The 19,638-nt window shown below is 47.3% G+C and overlaps 1 protein-coding gene across 2 annotated transcripts in view; it reads left to right on the top strand.

The window, feature by feature from the left end:
- Positions 1-3,639: 3,639 nt before the first annotated feature.
- The window catches only part of PTCH2 (patched 2), a 90,938-nt gene continuing 74,939 nt past the window's right edge, over positions 3,640-19,638 (top strand). The window contains exon 1 of one of the 2 annotated variants that reach the window (XM_063939442.1): positions 3,640-3,737. In XM_063939442.1, the coding sequence (XP_063795512.1) occupies positions 3,674-3,737 (64 nt within the window). In that variant the 5' untranslated portion in view covers positions 3,640-3,673. The remainder of the gene's footprint in view (positions 3,738-19,638) is intronic. The other variant, XM_063939443.1, reaches the window with a different exon arrangement.

Genomic DNA, 19,638 nt, shown 5'->3' on the forward strand with positions numbered 1-19,638 from the left:
CATCCCTCACACTCCGGCCCCTCTTCTCCTCCATCCCTCACACTCCGGCCCCTCCTCTCCTCCATCACTCTGCTCCATCCCTCACACTCCGGCGCCTCCTCTCCTCCATCACTCTGCTCTATCCCTCACACTCTAGCACCTCCTCTCCTCCATCACTCTGCTCCATCCATCACACTCCAGCACCTCCTCTCCTCCATCACTCTGCTCCATCCATCACACTCCAGCACCTCCTCTCCTCCATCACTCTGCTCCATCCATCACACATCCAGCCCCCTCCTCTCCTCCATCACTCTGCTCCTTCCCTCACACTCTAGCACCTCCTCTCCTCCATCACTCTGCTCCATCACACTCCAGCACCTCCTCTCCTCCATCACTCTGCTCCATCCCTCACACATCCGGCCCCCTCCTCTCCTCCATCACTCTGCTCCTTCCCTCACAATCCGGCCCCTCCTCTCCTCCATCACTCTGCTCCATCCCTCACACTCCGGCGCCTCCTCTCCTCCATCACTCTGCTCCATCCCTCACACTCTAGCACCTCCTCTCCTCCATCACTCTGCTCCATCCCTCACACTCCGGCGCCTCCTCTACTCCATCACTCTGCTCCATCCCTCACACTCTAGCACCTCCTCTCCTCCATCACTCTGCTCCATCCCTCACACTCCGGCGCCTCCTCTCCTCCATCACTCTGCTCCATCCCTCACACTCCGGCTCCTCCTCTCCTCCATCACTCTGCTCCATCCCTCACACTCTAGCACCTCCTCTCCTCCATCACTCTGCTCCTTCCCTCAGACTCTGGCCCCATCTCTCCTCCATCACAAGCACCTTCCCCCCCACTCTGATCCCCTCCTCTCCACTATCACTCTGCTCCATCCCTCACATTCTGGCCCATCCTCTTTTCCATTACCCGCCTTACTTTACAGCTGCAGTGCTCAGTAAATGTCAGAGAGAGCAGGTCTGCAGTATTGCAGCCGCTCCTTACATGTTTCCATGCCTGCCCCCTCTACCTCTGCAGGCTGCGCAGCCAGTGTGAAACATAAGGGAAATAAGAAAATGATGCTCCTTGAAAACTATTCTTTCAAAGTCTGCCGGAATGCTAAAACTGGTTATTAAATAAGCCAACTCTGGAAACACAAATTAAGTACTGTAAATACATTAACATTGGCCTCTCTCTGGTAATTCACTTTTGCCTACGCCCAGGCACCGTACAGGTGAGCAGTTTATGACTATTTGAGCTACAAGAGTGTTTGTGGGGGGGGGGGGGTAGCTAGCAATCCATATCCTGTGCTCCCCGCCATCATACACAGCACACACTCTTCACACTGTGGTGTAGATTCCTGCTCAATGCAGAGAAGGAGGAGATGGGAGAGTGGGAGGAGTGTCTAGGGGAATCCCAGGCTGTCCCCGCGCTAGGAGATGAGTCCAGCACAGCCCAGAACAGATGTTCAGCCCACGGCTGGGGGCACAGGGCTGTGCCCTCCATACTATGGTGCTTTAGGCCTGGCAGGGAGGAGGCCTATCACTGACCTTCAACAATAACAATGGTTCTACATTGTATTATTAATATATGTCACACTCACCTTACTGTTATTGCTAAGAGCAGAGGCATTCGGAGGGAGGGGAGCGGACGCCCGGCATTCATGGAAAGTGGCGAGGCCAAGGACTGCGTCCCAGACTCAGTTTCCTTGGCCTCGCAAGCCGCACAGCGACTGCTAGTCTGAGTAAGATGAGGTTTACTCAGTCTGCAGTCACAGAACTGCGATCACATCGCAGTTTAGAGATCGCAAATGCAGGAAGGAAGTGCTGTGCAGGGAGGAGGTGGTATGGAGGCAGGAGGTGCTATGCACCTCCTCCTGCATTTGCATTGCTAAGGCTTGCATTTGCAAAGCTGTTCCGAGCAGCTTTGCAAATGCAATCTTTACTGAATTAGGCCCGTTTCCTACCACATGTACACGCACACGCTTACACAATAGAGTTAATTTATGTTGGGAGCCAGTTAACCTGTGGGAGGAAAGTGGAGCATCTGGAGGGAACCCACACAAGTACGGGGAGAATATACAAACTCCACACAATTAGGGCCAGGGTGGAAATCAAACCTACAACCTCAGTGGTGTGAATAAATGGACACATCTATAACTTTATGACACAAAAATGAACTTTAATTGGAGAAAACTCCATCTCTCTATAATACACAGATAAGCCACATGAGTTTCTTTCTATGATATGAAAGCAATATCAAGCACACCCTACTGTACATTAACCAACAGCAACAACAGCCTGGTTTAAAGAAAATCACCATAAAACTTGAGAAAGAAACACGTAGCGAAGAATTAAAATATTAACGCACCCCCTATCTCCCGTCTAAAGTGCAATATTCAAATGGCCCCCATTATCGCGCCCAGAGCAGTTGGGCTTAGGCGCGCAAAGCACCTAAACCTGACCAAACTAATTGGCGCGATCGCACATTTCAGATCGCTGCTGCCGGGGGTAGCAAGCTGAAATGAACTTGACGCGCCCGTCCGCAGCGACATTAGAATAACTGAGCGGAATCGCAGGAGGGAGTAGGGGAGAACATTTAAATCCGGCCCATAATGTCTGACCATGCAGTTAGCCCCATAGACCGCCAGGGCATACTAAAACTGTGCCAATACCTGGAGTTAAACAACTGAACCAATTTAATTTTTGTGTAATTTCCCTGTAAATAAATATTTATACAGTATTTAATTCTTATATGCCACCTGCCTTCGCGCCTTATATAATATCTAATTAATTTGTGCAACCTGTCCCCTTTTATGTGTAATTAATGTGTACTTTATTTATGTCACATGCCCTCCGCTTACATATTTATATACTGTATATTTAAGCTGTACCCCCGGTCTCCCCTTATATTTAAAATGTGTCCCCTGTCCACCCTTTATTTATTATCTTGTGCTTCCAATTCTCCCTTATATAGTTAACTTATGCTCCTGTCCCTACCTTAGAATATATTGCTCTACCACCTGCACCCGCACTCATTTATATTTAAGTTGTGCCTCCTGTCCCCCTTACATATCAATTTAACTTGTGCCCGCCCACCCTTATATATAAATAACACATGCCGCTATATCATCTTAAATAATATATGAATGTATACTTTTATTAATTTATGCTACATGCTCCCTTACATATTTAATTATATTGTCACTTGCCCCAATATATATATTTATTTGCATTGTACCAAGATCCCCTCCTTTTAAATTTAAGTTGTGCCTCCTGACATTCTTTATAGTAAACTTGTGGCCTTGTTTCTCCTTATATGTTTATTTAACTTATCCCCCACTATATCCCCTTTATCTATTTAAACAACTTGAGCATCATGTATTCCCTTTTATAATATAATTAATTAATTGACTTTTGCCTCCTGTTCTCTTGCATAATATACTGTATATGTAGTGAAGTTATTACACCACCCCACCACCCACCTTGCTCTTCTGCTGTCCTGTTAGATTTCTCATGTGCAGCCCCACAGCAGCCAGGGTAAATGGTGCAAACAAGGCTTATCCTGCTGCCAGTGTGACTCCACGGATGATGGGGGAGGAGCTTCGACAGTATGGGGGCGGAGCCTCGGACGGGTCTGGGGGCGGGGCCTCGGGCAGATTCATCATGCCGGGACAGACAGTTTTGGTCAGGCCCTGGAATGGTCGGGAGTCGCGGGACTTCGGCCAGCCAGTTCGGGCTCAAGGTAACTGAGCAGCCGTGTGGTGAGTGAGCTGCTAGTGATGACAGGATTTTTTTTTACCTGTCTCCACTGCCTGCACTGCAGGGGATCTGTGGGCCTATTTTCAATGGGGGGCTTGGAGCTGCAGCTCAATCCGCCTCATAGTTAATCCGGCCCTGATTGTGGGTCATGTTGGGGGAGGGCCATGTTTCCAGCGCTGAGGAGAAAAAAGAAAGTGGAACCATCAACCATCGGTGGCAAACCATTAATGGTTGTTAACCATTGTTGGTTGATGGCCATCCCTAGGAGACTGCACACATTCTACCTCTTTATGGTAAAACACGTCTCCTTTGTTGACAGCTGCTTTTGGGTCCGGTGCTTTGCTTGAGTGCGCAGTTCACAGCAGACATGGGACCAGTGCGTAAAGTGGTGCTAGAGAGCTGGTGGAACTCCTCCCCCCCCCCTCTCGTGCTTGTGCAATAAAGGGGGTGTGGTCTAATTGGGTGCGCCTGCAGCTGCACAGTAGCACAATCTTATTCACATTACACCACATAGTAGTGTCCCTTATTCCTGTTATGACACACATTAGTGCCCCTTACACACAAAGCAAACAGTAGTAGCACCCCTAATTCACATAATGGGGGTAATTCCAAGTTGATCGCAGCAGGAAATTTTTTAGCAGTTGGGCAAAACCATGTGCACTGCAGGGGAGGCAGATATAACATGTGCAGAGAGAGAGAGATTTGGGCGTGGTGTGTTCAATCTGCAATCTAAATTGCAGTGTAAAAATAAAGCAGCCAGTATTTACCCTGCACAGAAACAAAATAACCCACCCAAATCTAACTCTCTCTGCAAATGTTATATCTGCCCCCCCCCCCCCTTGCAGTGCACATGGTTTTGCCCAACTGCTAAAAAATATCCTGCTGCGATCAACTTGGAATTACCCCCAATGTCCACAGCAGTAGTGTCCCTTATACAACGCCCTCAGCAGTAGTACCCCTTATACAATGCCCACTGTAGTGGTAGTGCCCACAGTTGTAGTGCCCCTTATGTAGAACCCATAGTATTGGTGCCCCTTATACATTGCCCCCAGTAGTGGTCCCCTTTATATCCCCAGGAGTGATCCCCCTTATTATGTGCCCCCTATGCAACGCCCTCATTAGTAGTGCCCCCGTATAGTATTGCCTCCCGTAGTTATGCCCTCAGTAGAAATGCCCCCTGTAGTTATGCCCCTAGTAGATATGCCCACCGTAGTTATGCCCCCAGTATATATGAACCCTGTAGTTATGCCCCCAGTAGATATGCCCCCTGTAGTTATGTCCCCAGTAGATATGCCCGCTATAGTTATACCCCCTATAGTTATGCCCCCAGTAAACATATGCCCCCAGTTGGTTTGCCCCCAATTGTCCGTCCCCCGTGGTGCTGCTCACTCACACACACACAAATAAAAATAAAAAAACAATACTCACCAGCCTCACTCCCCCTTCTGTACCGCTGCCCTCCGCCTGGCCGCCCACTCTTCTGAACTATGGGAGAGACGTCACGTCTCTCCCAAAGCGCTGCACACTGCCTGAGCCAGAAGCAGGAGCTCAGGAGTGAGCTCCTGCCTCCGGCTGCCGTTGAGGGGAAGAAGCCAGCGCCTGCTGGTAACACAATCTCAGTGGACACCCGGCATCTCCAGGCGGCTCTGGGCATCTCACTGGGTTAGGTGAGCCAGAGGTGGCAGAACTGGTTCTGTCTCCAAATGGAACTGACCAGTTGCGGAAGTTCGTCCCAGTTGCCCGGAGGCAAGATAAATATTGGTGCCCCTCCCTATTTCCTATATTAAGATAAATAAATGTATGTATGTATGTATGTGTGCGTGCGTGCGTGCATGTGTGCGTGCGTGTGTGTGTGTGTGGAGTGTTCTGAAAAAAATGTATATACTGTATTTATACGTTTAATTGTCTTTTATTTTAAATCACATATTTCTTAGCAGTCATACCCAGGATTAGGACCCATGACCTGTTACACTAACAGCAGACACTTTACTGATGGAGCTATTTGCTCCTGTAGAGGAAGCATGAGAATTCTAACTATATCAAGTTACGTGTAATTGTCAGAGAAGTATCTTCATATAGTTAATATTCTCATATTTCCTATACAGGAACAAACAGCTTCATCAGGAAGGTGTCTACTTCCAGTGTAATAGGTTGTGGTTTCTAATCTTGGGTGTGACCCTTGTAAAATGTGTACCTACAGTATAATAAAGAGGGTGTGATTTGTAAGGTGCAGGGACCAGTGAGGAAGATGGCCACTGAAAAGACAGCGACAGATATCAATTAACTTAATTCAATGGTGTCACAGAATGGGAGGAGAGGTGCCCCCTTCAGAGCAGGAGCCCGGCGGCAGATGACTCCGTTGCCTCCCAGAGTTCTGCCTCTGGAACTGACAGAACGCAGTTCCACCCCGTTCCGGCTCACTTTAACTTCTGCTTGGGGGAATATCCAAATAGTCCTGGTAATTTACCGGGGCTAACTGTCCCGCTGGGGGCTATCCTATTAGCCCAGATAAGCCAGCGGCTTATCAGTGCTTTTGGTGCTGCACCGGGTGCTGGCTCCTGAAGCTCCCAGTGCAGCGCTGACCTCTGGCTCCCTGGTCACATGGGGGGCTGTTTCTCACGGAAACACACAGGTTTCACTGAACCTGTGTGTTTTCGGGAGAAAGGGCATTTTTTTTACAAGCGATCTAATAGGATAGCCTGTAAATAAAAAATCGGTGAAAAATCGCGGAAAACGCCAAATGTTTTTCCGTGGCAACTCATTTCTGTCCCTTATACTGCATGTTGTAGCAGCAGCACTAGTAAATTTGTTCATGATTCAAGCTGTTGGTCTGGGCAACTGGAAACCCCTGTGCCCTCTCCCTATGGGATAGAACAGACACACACCAGGCTGGAATGGTAGGCTAAGACTTTTAGGTACCCATATCACAAGATGGATTTAAAAAATTGTGATTACATAACTAATTGCAAGATAAATGTGATAATGTAGTATCAGTCAGATGTATTAAGCAAGAGATAAAGTTGATGATTGCAGTAAATATCTATTTAGTGAAGATCGCAAATCCTCTATTAAAATTAGTAGAAATGCGATATTCTCATATGTATCATTCAAACATTGCAAATATTTATTGAATTTTCTTCCTTCTGTTTGATGCATGCCTCAGATGGCTCATAGCAGGTATGGGGAACCTTCGGCCCTCGAGCTGTTGTTGAACTACATACACCAGCATGCCTTGCTACAGTTTTGCTTTTTGGTCATGCTAAAACTGTTGCAGGGCATGCTGGGATGTGTAGTTCAACAACAGCTGGAGGGTCGAAGGTTACCCATCCCTGGCTTATAGCTTTTTTATAAGAAGAAGGTAGGAATGGCGGATCTGATAGCCCCCCCCCCCCCCCAATGTATGAGAAGACCCCCCTGTGTAGTGCAGCTTCTTTTCCTTGGCCTAACGTCATACTACAGGAACCTTTATCACGGACCACTTCAACTGAATCTTTAATTACAGTTAATTACTGTTAAGTAAATGGATCCTCAATATATCATATATTTTAAATTAGTAATTGTTATCATATGTTTATGGTGTGACATAACAGTAGACACATGTTGGAAGTATGGGGTAGTGATAATTTGCTCAACTAGGGTCATACAGTAATTATCAAATATGGGTTCCAAACCAGGAAAATATTCGTTCCTATTGCTGCTTATTGTGGCAATACTATATGAAATAATAGATAGTGGGAATGAATAAAAAATTGCCCGAAGGGTCAGGGGTTTCCTAAAGGGCCCTGTTCCAGTGGTGTGTTAAAAGGGATGTGTTTGCTAATGCAATCACATCCCTTCTCCCTCGGGAAGCCTGGCACAACTGCGATGAGAAATTGCAGCGTAAAAATGTGATATCAAAAGGAAATAGAGATCGCAACTCGAAAATGATTACATGTGATCTAGCAGTTTTCACAAAGCTACTTCTGCATCTTTACTTTGAATACATTCCTGTAAAAATGCTTTTTACGCAATGTTAAATTAGGCACAGCGGTGCAGGAATCATCGCATTCCGTATGGGGAAAATTATACATTGGCTCCTCAGCACCACAGCTCCTGGAGAGTCACATTTCACCCTCTCTGCATAAAATGAAGCCTTATATGTGGCTTAACCTGGTGGCTACAGAAAATGGGAGGGGGTGGTTTGTCGTTAGATGATGGCCATCTAGCAGTGTGGGTGGGGATACGCAGTATGTCATTAAATCACTTGTCTAATTATCGCCACAGGATGTGCCAGAACCATTAATCTCCAGCCAGTTCACTGAGCACATGGCATAACTCCTGTGGTACCAGCCGTGTCCAGTAGAGGGAGCAAGGAGAAAGAGATATTGCAGTATACAAACCATTGATATATAAATCTGTGCTCTCAGGAGAGGCTGAGACACGTGGGTTTTACCAGTAATACCGGCAGGTGCTGCAGAACCATACTTGCCTACCTGACCCTCTCCATGAGGGAGAAAATACTCTGTTCCTGGACTTTCCTGGTAATGTATGATTGCCATCACCTATGGTGAAACACCTTTCTTATCAATTAACTAGCTCACCACAGGTGATGGCAATCATACATTACCAGGAAAGTCCAGGAACAGAGCATTTTCTCCCTCATGGAGAGGGTCAGGTAGGCAAGTATGCGCAGAACCTCTTAGGGAAGTCAAACTGCCAATGGGCAAAGTAGTTTTTTTTTTTTTTCAAAACAATTTTTTATGAGACATTATAGATTGTACATATCAAGATAATGCAAAAACAATAAGATTTACAATGAAGAGAAGTCACAATTGTGCATTTCACAGTAAATTCACATATATATCGTAATAAAGAATTATACATGGTGTATAGTCATTCATTTGGGTCACTCGTGTTACTATGAATGATACAGGTCACCCTGAGGGGAGCCGCCATAGTCGTCTGTCCTCAGACCAAAGATACAGGTTGGTCTTGTGCGGCTAATCTAGTTAGGTACTACGTGGTATTCTTTAGACTATTATGAATTTGCATCCGCGTGGTGAGGGGGTGTGGTTCATCAAATCGACAGTGTCTAGGTCGACAATGTTTAGGTCGACAGTCACTAGGTCGACATGGATGGAAGGTCGACAGGGTTTCTAGGTCGACATGTGCTAGGTCGACAGGTCTAAAGGTCGACATGAGGATTTATTTTTTTTGGTGTCGTTTTCTTCGTAGAGTGACCGGGATCCCAAATTAGTGCACCGCGTCCCCTCGCATGGCTCGCTTCGCTCGCCATGCTTCGGGCATGGTGCCTTCGCTTCGCTCGGCACACTTTACCGTTCCAATCGTAGTCCACGTGGATCGTTAAGTATGAAAAAAAGAAAAAAAATGTGAAAAACTCATGTCGACCTTTAGACCTGTCGACCTAGCACATGTCGACCTAGAAACCCTGTCGACCTTCCATCCATGTCGACCTAGTGACTGTCGACCTATAGTGGTCGACCTAAACATTGTCGACCTAGACACTGTCGATCTTCAGACTGGATCCCGTGGTGAGGGGTAGAGTGGAAATATAAAATTCCCAGAGATTAAAAAAACGATCCAGCTGTTTACCTCTATCCACAATGGCTTCCACCCATTCCATCCTAAATATGTGGTGCAGTTTATTAAAAAATAAAGGTATCTGTGGAGGCGTGCTGTCTATCCATCCCTGTAGTATCGTCTTTTCCCCCGCTGCACTGAGAGCTATCAGTAGTTTCTCTTACGTCCTAGAGGATGCTGGGGAATAGACGGGCTCCACAGGAGACATGGGCACTAAAAAGAACTTTAGATATGGGTGTGCACTGGCTCCTCCCTCTATGCCCCTCCTCTAGACCCCAGTTTGATATTGTGCCCAGAGGAGACTGGGTGCATTACAGGGAGCTCTCCTGAGTTTCCTGAAAGAAAGGATTTTTGTTAGTTTTTTTATTTTCAGGGAGCCTGCTGGCAACAGGCTCCCTGCATCGAGGGACTGAGGGGAGAGAAGCAGACCTACTTGAATGCTAGGCTCTGCTTCTTAGGCTACTGGACACCATTAGCTCCAGAGGGAGTCATAACGCAGGTCTCTCCTAGCTGTTCGTCCCGGAGCCGCGCCGCCGTCCTCCTCACAGGGCCGGAAGATAGAAGCCGGGTGAGTATGAGAAGATAAGAAGACTTCAGAGTCGGCAGAAGACTTCAGATCTTCACTGAGGTAACGCGCCATTGCTCCCACACAAAACACACACGGTAGGCACTGTAAGGGTGCAGGGCGCAGGGGGGGCGCCCTGGGCAGCAATTTAAACCTCTGGGACTGGCAAAACAAGTATATATATATAGGCTCTGCACTGTATATTGGAGATCCCCCGCCAGTTTTTAAACGGAATCAAGCGGGACCGAAGCCCGCCGCTGAGGGGGCGGAGCTTGATCCCTCAGCACTCACCAGCGCCATTTTCTCCACAGCATACCGCTGAGAAGCTGGCTCCCCGGACTCTCCCCTGCTGAACACGGTGACAGAGGGTTTTAAAGAAGGGGGGGGGGGATCATTATTTTGGCGCAGTGAATATATATATATAATAAAAGCGCTATCTGGGTATTTTTTCCAGGGTCATTGGCGCTGGGTATGTGCTGGCATACTCTCTCTCTCTGTCTCTCCTAAGGCCCTTGTGGAGGAACTGTCTCCAGATAGAGAATTCCCTGTGTGTGTGGGGTGTCGGTACGCGTGTGTCGGCATGTCTGAAGCGGAAGGCTCTTCTAGGGAGGAGGTGGAGCAAATGAGTGTGGTGTCTCCGTCGGCAACGCCGGCACCTGACTGGTTGGATATGTGGAATGTTTTAAATGCAAATGTGAATTTATTACACAAAAGGTTGGACAAGCAGAGTCCAGGGAATGTACAGGGAGTCAAGCCCTGCCTTTCACTATGTCGCAGGGACCTTCTGGGTCTCAAAAGCGCCCACTATCCCAAATAGTAGACACTGATACCGACACAGACTCTGACTCCAGTGTCGACTACGATGATGCAAAGTTACAGCCAAAATTGGCTAAAAGTATTCATTATATGATTATTGCAATAAAAGATGTGTTGCATATCACAGATGACCCCTCTGTCCCTGACACGAGGGTGCGCATGTATAAGGAAAAGAAACTTGAGGTAACCTTTCCCCCATCTCATGAGCTGAACGAGTTATTTGAAAAGGCTTGGGAATCTCCAGACAAAAAACTGCAGATTCCCAAAAGGATTCTTATGGCGTATCCTTTCCCGGCTAAGGACAGGATACAGTGGGAATCCTCCACAAGGGTGGACAAAGCGTTGACACGCTTATCCAAAAAGGTAGCGCTGCCATCTCAAGATACGGCTCAAGGATCCTGCTGATCGCAGGCAGGAGACTACCTTGAAGTCAATTTACACACATACTGGTACCTTACTCAGACCGGCGATAGCGTCGGCTTGGGTTTGTAGCGCTGTAGCAGCGTGGACAGATACCTTATCTGCTGATATAGATACGCTGGATAAGGAAACCATTTTATTGACACTGGGTCATATTAAAGATGTTGTCCTATATATGAGAGATGCTCAGAGAGACGTTGGCCTACTGGGTTCCAGAGCCAACGCTATGGCGATTTCTGCTAGACGAGCCCTATGGACCCAACAATGGATGAGTGATGCCGACTCGAAGAGCCATATGGAGGTTTTACCTTACAAGGGTGAGGAATTGTTTGTGGAATGTCTCACGGACCTAGTTTCCACAGCTACGGCAGGTAAATCGGCTTTTTTGCCTTATGTTTCCTCACAGCCTAAGAAAACGCCACATTATCAGATGCAGTCCTTTCGGTCGCATAAACCCAAGAGAGTGCGGGGATCTTCCTTTCTTGCCAGAGGTAAGGGCAGGGGGGAAAAGCTGCCAACCACAGCTAGTTCCCAGGAGCAGAAGTCCTCCCCGGCCTCTACAAAATCCACCGCATGACGCTTTTCAGCCACATCTGGGTTCACTCACAGGTGGATCCCTGGGCAATAGAAATTGTTTCCTAGGGTTACAAGCTGGAATTCGAAGAGGTGCCTACTCGCCGGTTTTTCAAATCGGCCCTACCGGCTTCTCCCCCAGAGAGGGAGATAGTTTTAAATGCAATTCAAAAATTGTGTCTTCAACAAGTGGTGGTCAAGGTTCCCTGAAGCAGGGGATGGGGTATTACTCAACCCTGTTTGTGGTCCCGAAACCAGACAGTTCGGTCAGACCCATTTTAAATTTAAAATCCTTAAACCTATACTTAAAAAGGTTCAAGTTCAAGATGAAACGCTCAGGGCGGTCATAGCCAGCCTGGAAAAGGGGGATTATATGGTGTCCCTGGACATAAAGGATGCATACCTTCATGTCCCCATATATCCGCCTCATCAGGCGTTCCTGAGATTTGCTGTACAGGATTGTAATTACCAATTTCAGATGTTGCCGTTTGGCCTTTCCACGGCCCCAAGGATTTTCACCAAGGTGATGGCGGAAATGATGGTGCTCCTGCGCAAGCAGGGTGTCACAATTATCCCGTACTTGGATGATCTCCTAATAAAAGCGAGATCGAGAGAACAGTTGCTGAACAGCATGTCACTCTCCCTGAGGGTGTTGCAACAGCACGGCTGGATTCTCAATCTACCAAAGTCACAGTTGGTTCCGACGACCCGTTTGCCTTTCTTAGGCATGATTCTGGATACAGACCAGAAAAGGGTTTATCTCCCGATGGAAAAGGCCCAAGAACTCATGAGTTTGGTCATGGATTCAGTGGGACCTTCTGGACAAGTGGTCCGGGTCACATCTACATATTCATCAGATGATCAGCCTGTCCCCCAGGGCCAGGGTATCTCTCCTGTGGTGGCTGCAAAGTGCTCACCTTCTAGAGGGTTGCAGGTTCGGCATTCAGGACTGGGTTCTGATAACCACGGACGCGAGCCTCTGAGGTTGGGGAGCAGTCACACAGGGAAGAAACTTCCAAGGTCTCTGGTCAAGCCAGGAGGCTTGTCTTCACATCAACGTACTGGAATTAAGGGCCATATACAACGGCCTTCGTCAAGCGGAGACTTTGCTTCGCGACCTACCGGTTCTGATTCAGTCAGACAACATCACCGCAGTAACTCATGTAAACCGCCAAGGCGGAACAAAGAGCAGAGTGGCAATGGCAGAAGCCACCAGGATTCTTCGCTGGGCGGAAAATCATGTAAGCGCTCTGACAGCAGTCTTCATTCCGGGAGTGGACAACTGGGAAGCAGACTTCCTCAGCAGACACGATCTACATCCAGGAGAGTGGGGAATTCATCAGGAAGTCTTCGCAGAGATTGCAAGTCAGTGGGGACTGCCTCAGATAGAGATGATGGCGTCACGCCTCAACAAAAAGCTACCGAGGTATTGCGCCAGGTCAAGGGACCCTCAGGCGGTAGCAGTGGACGCCCTGGTGACACCGGGGGTGTTCCAGTCGGTCTATGTGTTTCCTCCTCTTCCTCTCATCTCCAAGATATTGAGAATCATAAGACGAAGAGGAGTACCGACAATTCTCATTGTTCCGGATTGGCCTCGAAGGGCCTGGTTTCCGGATCTGCAGGAAATGCTCACAGAAGATCCGTGGCCTCTTCCTCTCAGAGAGGACCTGTTACAAAAGGGGCCCTGTCTGTTCCAAGACTTACCGCGGCTGCGTTTGACGGCATGGCGGTTGAACGCCGTATCCTAGCGGAAAAGGGCATTCCGGATGAGGTCATTCCTACTCTGATAAAGGCTAGGAAGGATGTGACAGCAAAACATTATCACCGTATTTGGCGGAAGTAAGTCTCTTGGTGTGAGTCCAGGAATGCTCCTCCGGAAGAATTCCATCTGGGCCGTTTCCTTCACTTCCTACAGACTGGAGTGAATTTGGGCCTAAAATTAGGCTCCATTAAGGTTCAGATTTCGGCACTATCCATTTTCTTTCAGAAGGAATTGGCTTCTCTTCCGGAAGTACAGACTTTTGTGAAGGGAGTGCTGCATATCCAGCCTCCTTTTGTACCTCCAGTGGCAACCTGGGACCTTAACGTGGTGTTGCGGTTCCTTAAGTTTCACTGGTTTGAGCCTCTTAAAACGGTGGAATTAAAGTATCTCACTTGGAAAGTGGTCATGTTGTTGGCCTTGGCATCTGCAAGGCTAGTGTCGGAATTGGCGGCTTTATCTCACAAAAGCCCCTATCTGGTTTTCCATGTGGATAGAGCAGAGTTGCAGACTCGTCCTCAATTTTTGCCCAAGGTGGTTTCATCTTTTCATATGAACCAACCTATTGTGGTGCCTGTGGCTACGCGGGACTTGGAGGATTCCGAGTCCCTTGATGTGGTCAGGGCATTGAAAATTTATGTAGCCAGAACGGCTCGGGTGAGAAAAACAGAGGCTCTGTTTGTCATGTATGCAGCCAACAAGGTTGGCGCTCCTGCTTCTAAGCAGACTATTGCTCGCTGGATCTGTAACACAATTCAGCAGGCTCATTCTACGGCTGGATTGCCGGTACCAAATTCGGTAAAGGCCCATTCCACTAGGAAGGTGGGCTCTTCTTGGGCTGCTGCCCGAGGTGTCTCAGCATTACAGCTTTGCCGAGCAGCGACTTGGTCGGGTTCAAACACCTTTGCAAAGTTCTACAAGTTTGATACCCTGGCTGATGAGGACCTCATGTTTGCTCAATCGGTGCTGCAGAGTCATCCACACTCTCCCGCCCGTTTTGGAGCTTTGGTATAATCCCCATGGTCCTTACGGAGTCCCCAGCATCCTCTAGGACGTAAGAGAAAATAAGATTTTAAACCTACCGGTAAATCTTTTTCTCCTAGTCCGTAGAGGATGCTGGGCGCCCGTCCCAGTGCGGACTACATTCTGCAAGACTTGTATATAGTTTCTGCTTACATAAGGGTTATGTTACAGTTTTGATCAGTCTCGGGCTGATGCTGATTTGTTTCATACTGTTGACTGGTTCGTATATACATGTTATACAGTGTGGATGGTGCGGGCTGGTATGAATCTTGCCCTTAGATTAACAAAAATCCTTTCCTCGTACTGTCCGTCTCCTCTGGGCACAGTTTCTCTAACTGGGGTCTGGAGGAGAGGCATAGAGGGAGGAGCCAGTGCACACCCATATCTAAAGTTCTTTTTAGTGCCCATGTCTCCTGCGGAGCCCGTCTATTCCCCATGGTCCTTACGGAGTCCCCAGCATCATCTACGGACTAGGAAAAAAAGATTTACCGGTAGGTTTAAAATCTTATTTTTTTGCATTCCGATGGCATTCGGAGAGTGGGATCAATGATACCCAAAACTGCCCATTCGGGGGTAAATGGTACATAAGTTATTAGTTTAGCTTCTGCATATCTTCTAATAAGGTGCCAGAAATATTGCACAATAGGACATGCCCATAAACAATGATAGGTATCCACCTCACTCTGGTGGCATTTTGGGCAGGAGTGTATTTCGGATGTTCCCATATGGAAACGCCGTAAGGGCAAAGTAGTTTTAATATATCATGACTTACAAAAATAGGATCTGGCAATAACACAGATGGGGTAACAAACCTGGGAAGTTATTGGCCCGGGCTTTGAGAGCTCAGAGATCATTAACCTATATTAAAGAGATGAAAGATTCTACCGGTAAGTCTCATGTAACTGATAAAGTGATAGCTAAGATTTTTAATTCTTGTTATATGGATTTATATCATTTAACATCTCAGCGTTCTTTCAGTGAACGGTCGGCACATGAGACTGCAGTAAAACACTTTCTGGAAGAGATTGATTTCCCTGCGCTCCCCGTAGGTATCACTTTAGCTTTGGAGGAGCCTTTCACAGAGGGCGAGCTCTTATTTGCTCTAAAGACCTCTCCTTCAGGTAAAAGCCCAGGCCCCAATGGCTTCCCTATAACGTACTATAAGGTGTTTCAAGACAAGCTTCTTCCTCTGCTATTACACCCATGTAATACCGTTTCTCTGGAATCCCCTTTTTCCAACCAATCCTTAGCAGCACACATCACGGTCACACCGAAGGATGGCAAAGATCCATCTCTGCCGTCTAGTTACTGTCCGATCTCCCTGTTAAATGTCGATATAAAGCTATATGCAAAATTTATGGCCAACAGTCTGAACCCCTTAATCCCACAGATTATCCATCCTGATCAAGTTGGCTTTGTTCAGGGGAGAGAAGCTAGGGACAATACTATAAGGGTGATTTACCTGATAGCTCACGCCCAATCTGTCAAGGCTCCCATGATGCTCCTCTCAACAGATGCTGACAAAGCCTTTGACCGGGTAGATTGGTCCTTTATGGAAGCAGTTCTGCGATGCCTGGGTCTTGGCGGCGTCTTCCTACAAAAAATGTTAGCATTATATTGGGCCCCTTGGGCACAGGTTAGAATTAATGGCCTGCTTTCTGACCCAGTTACCATTTCAGATGGGACCCGACAGGGCTGCCCGCTATCACCGCTGATATTCGTCATCTGCATGGAGGCACTAGCTAGAGCCATTAGAAAAAAAACCTGCCATTACTGGCCTCAAAGTAGGCGATACTGAACATCGCATAGCACTCTTTGCGGATGACCTCTTAGCAGTTATAACAAACTAGAGATGAGCGGGTTCGGTTTTACTCGGTTCTCAAAACGGCATCTAATTGGCTCACGGATGTCACGTGTTTTGGATAGCCAATAAGATTCGGTTTTGAGAACCGAGTAAAACCGAGTAAAACCGAATCCGCTCATCTCTATAACAAACCCTGCGATATCATTGCCCAATCTGATGAAGGAATTCTCACATTTCGGGACGCTATCTAACTTTAGGATCAACTATGCTAAATCAATGGCCCTAAATATTTCACTTTCTAGTTCATTAGCCGCTTCCTTACAGAATAGGTTTCCTTCTACTTGGCACCTTGCTCACATCAAATTCCTAGGCATTCTGATGCCATCTTCTCTTTCTACGACAGTGCACATTAACCACGTTCCTTTGTTACGGCAGTTACGTCGGGAAATGTCACAGTGGCTTACACCGAAATTCTCCTGGCTAGGCTGAATGAGTATTGTTAAAATGAACATATTGCCCAGGTTGTTATACTTATTTCAGACGATCCCATTAAAACTTCCCCCCCAGTTTCAGGCCGAAGCACACAAGGCAATCAGTCATTTTGTTTGGGGAGGCAGGAAGCCTAGATTTAAGCATTGCAATTTGTTTCGTAGGAGAGCCCAGGGAGGCCAACAATTGCCTCTGATCTCTGCTTATTATCAGGCAACAGTCCTTCACAGGATCTTAGACTGGTCGAGACTGGATTCTAGTTCAAAACAATGGGTGGACTTAGAGGGGAGGTCCTCGGGTTTATGTCCGTACCCTGGCTTAAGACCGTGAGTCGCTCCCCACATTTGATAGTTGGTCCCACCCTGGCTCTTTGGTCATTGCTACGCTACAAATTGGGAATTTCCTCCACAAAAACCCTGCTTCTTCTGTTTCATAATAACCCGCTGTTTCTGCTGGGAACCAAGGGACTAGTAGCTTCTAGGTGGAAACGGGCGGGTCTGACCAGACTGGTCCACTTGGTTTCGGATGGGAAGATGAAATCTTTCCGGGATCTCTGTGAACTCATGGACATTCCAGCGTCAGATTTTTGGTTTTATCTTCAAATTCGACACTTTATATCCTCTAATCGCAACACTGTAGATCTAACGGGAGATATCACGCCCATCGAGAGTATGTGCTCACAACCTTCAATGCCAACTCATGTTGTATCTGGTATTTATAAGATCTTAATACATGGTAACTTTTCTGACATGGCATCTTTTTGTAAGGTATGGGACGCCGATCTTATTCCTCGAGGGATTTCTATCAATTGGGACAAACACTGTGAGGTTATGGCGCGTTGTTCTACTAGTTTAGAAGTGGTAGAAACTCAGTACAAACTCTTCACTAGATGGTATCGCTGTCCTCCCCTCCTACACAAGTTTTTCCCCTCTTTCCCCGCTATTTTGGCGATGTGGTGGTGAAAAAGGTACCCTGGTTCACATTTGGTGGGATTGCCCGTTGATTGCTTCCTTTTGGGATACAATCATTAAACTCTCTGCTGATATCCTGGGTTTTCAAGCTCCCACTGACCTAGATTTCTGACTACTTTCCCATACCACTAGTCCGATCACACGATATAAACATTCTCTCATCAAACATCTTAACAATGCAGCGAGAGCAGTGATACCTGTCCATTGGCGTTCCCAGGATCCACTTACGATTTGGGAATGGTTCCAAAGAACTGAGTTTTATAGGACCATGGAAGACGTATATTATTCCGCTATGGAGAAACAGTCGGACTATAATGCTACTTGGTCTTCCTGGCTAGAATTTAAGACTACCTTATCCTATAAGGATCTGATTCCACCAACCGGTATCTAGGGCGGGATGTACTAAGCGGAAAATGCGGTAAACCCCCTGTTTACCGCATTTTTCTGATGTACTATCCCCCGGCCGGCAGGTCAGCGCCGCGGCGGGGTTCGCCAGCTTTAGCTGGCGATAGTCCATAGAAGCCTATGGGCTTCTCTCCATGGCGCTGTGTGAGGGATCCAATCGGATCCCTCCCAGCATGCCTTGCAGCCACCCCCGTCGCCCAGTTATCTCAGCTGCTGTGACATCACGGGCCCCACCCCTGTTTATGAAACTATTATTCCACACAGTGCATTTCTGCACAACAACCCTGCAAAGCTGGCAGTCAAGGTGGGGGTAATGTATCAACCTTTTGCGGTACATCCGCCACACATCACGACGATACTAATCGCATATGTACTAACATATGTGATTAGTAGCGCAAAGGACAGCTCTCCCGATAAGAGCTGCCCTTTGCGATGCCTAACGGTCCCTGGATTTCTGGGTTTATGACCCGGGATTCATTCTGCTCATTCGCAGTAACACGCGGCCGTGGGTGTGCTGGGATGGATCCAATCTGACAGCATAATTACGGAAAGAGCCCATACGATTCTATAGGGTAACGTCAGCACTTCTAGAGCAGAGACCCAGTACAAATGCGGTAAAACACTGAAAAACAGAGTTTTTTACAGCATTCTCCCGTTAGTACATCCCGCCCCCTGTGTCTGCTCTGATACAGAAGCCCCTCCCCCCAAAATTGCTTCCTGCTGCAGAGGATTGAGATCAGGGTGGACAAACTGACTTTATTGTCAAATCATGGATTTACTTGCTATTAAAATATAAAAAATATATGTCAACTACCCAACTTCATAGGTTTTATTAGGGATAGCTAGAAAATAGTTGTAGCTGAACTAGTCAAGATTCAGCGATGGACGCAACAGCACGGTCGCGTTGTGTCTGTGTACGCAGCGGCTGCGCTGCAATATGTAAAAGCAGCATCAGGCGTATTGAGTAGAAACGAGCCAACTGCAAACGTTTGTGATTCGCTGATGCGTCTGTGAATGCAGTGCACAAAGATCTTGTAGAATGCAGCTGGGCATATACAGTATATAGTTAAGCTAAGTACACACCTGGGCGACTTGACAGCTGACTGTCCATTGTGCAGGCCAAGCAACCGATTCAGGTAAGTATACATACTTACTGATGGTCTGCTCGATGTGTCGTCCATAGCTGGTCTTTGACCTCTTGTACACACAGCCAGATGCGGCGATATATCTTCAGATATATTAGCCATTGGCTGTGCTGCATAGCCGATGTGATATGTCTAAGAATGACGTCGTTCACAGACATATCGGGTGTACACATCTGCCGACCGGCTTGCGATACATTGGACGTTCGCTCGAACAGCCGATATATCGCCCAGTATGTAACCAGCTGTATAAAAGTTAGTACAGCCAAACAGGAAAGGTGGCACTTAGTGCCATGCATGTAAAGGAGCTAACACTCAACATGATTTAGTCAGAGCTCCTATCATTTCTCTTTGGT

The sequence above is a fragment of the Pseudophryne corroboree genome, chromosome 9 (genome assembly GCF_028390025.1).
Source record: "Pseudophryne corroboree isolate aPseCor3 chromosome 9, aPseCor3.hap2, whole genome shotgun sequence".
NCBI lineage: Eukaryota > Metazoa > Chordata > Amphibia > Anura > Myobatrachidae > Pseudophryne > Pseudophryne corroboree.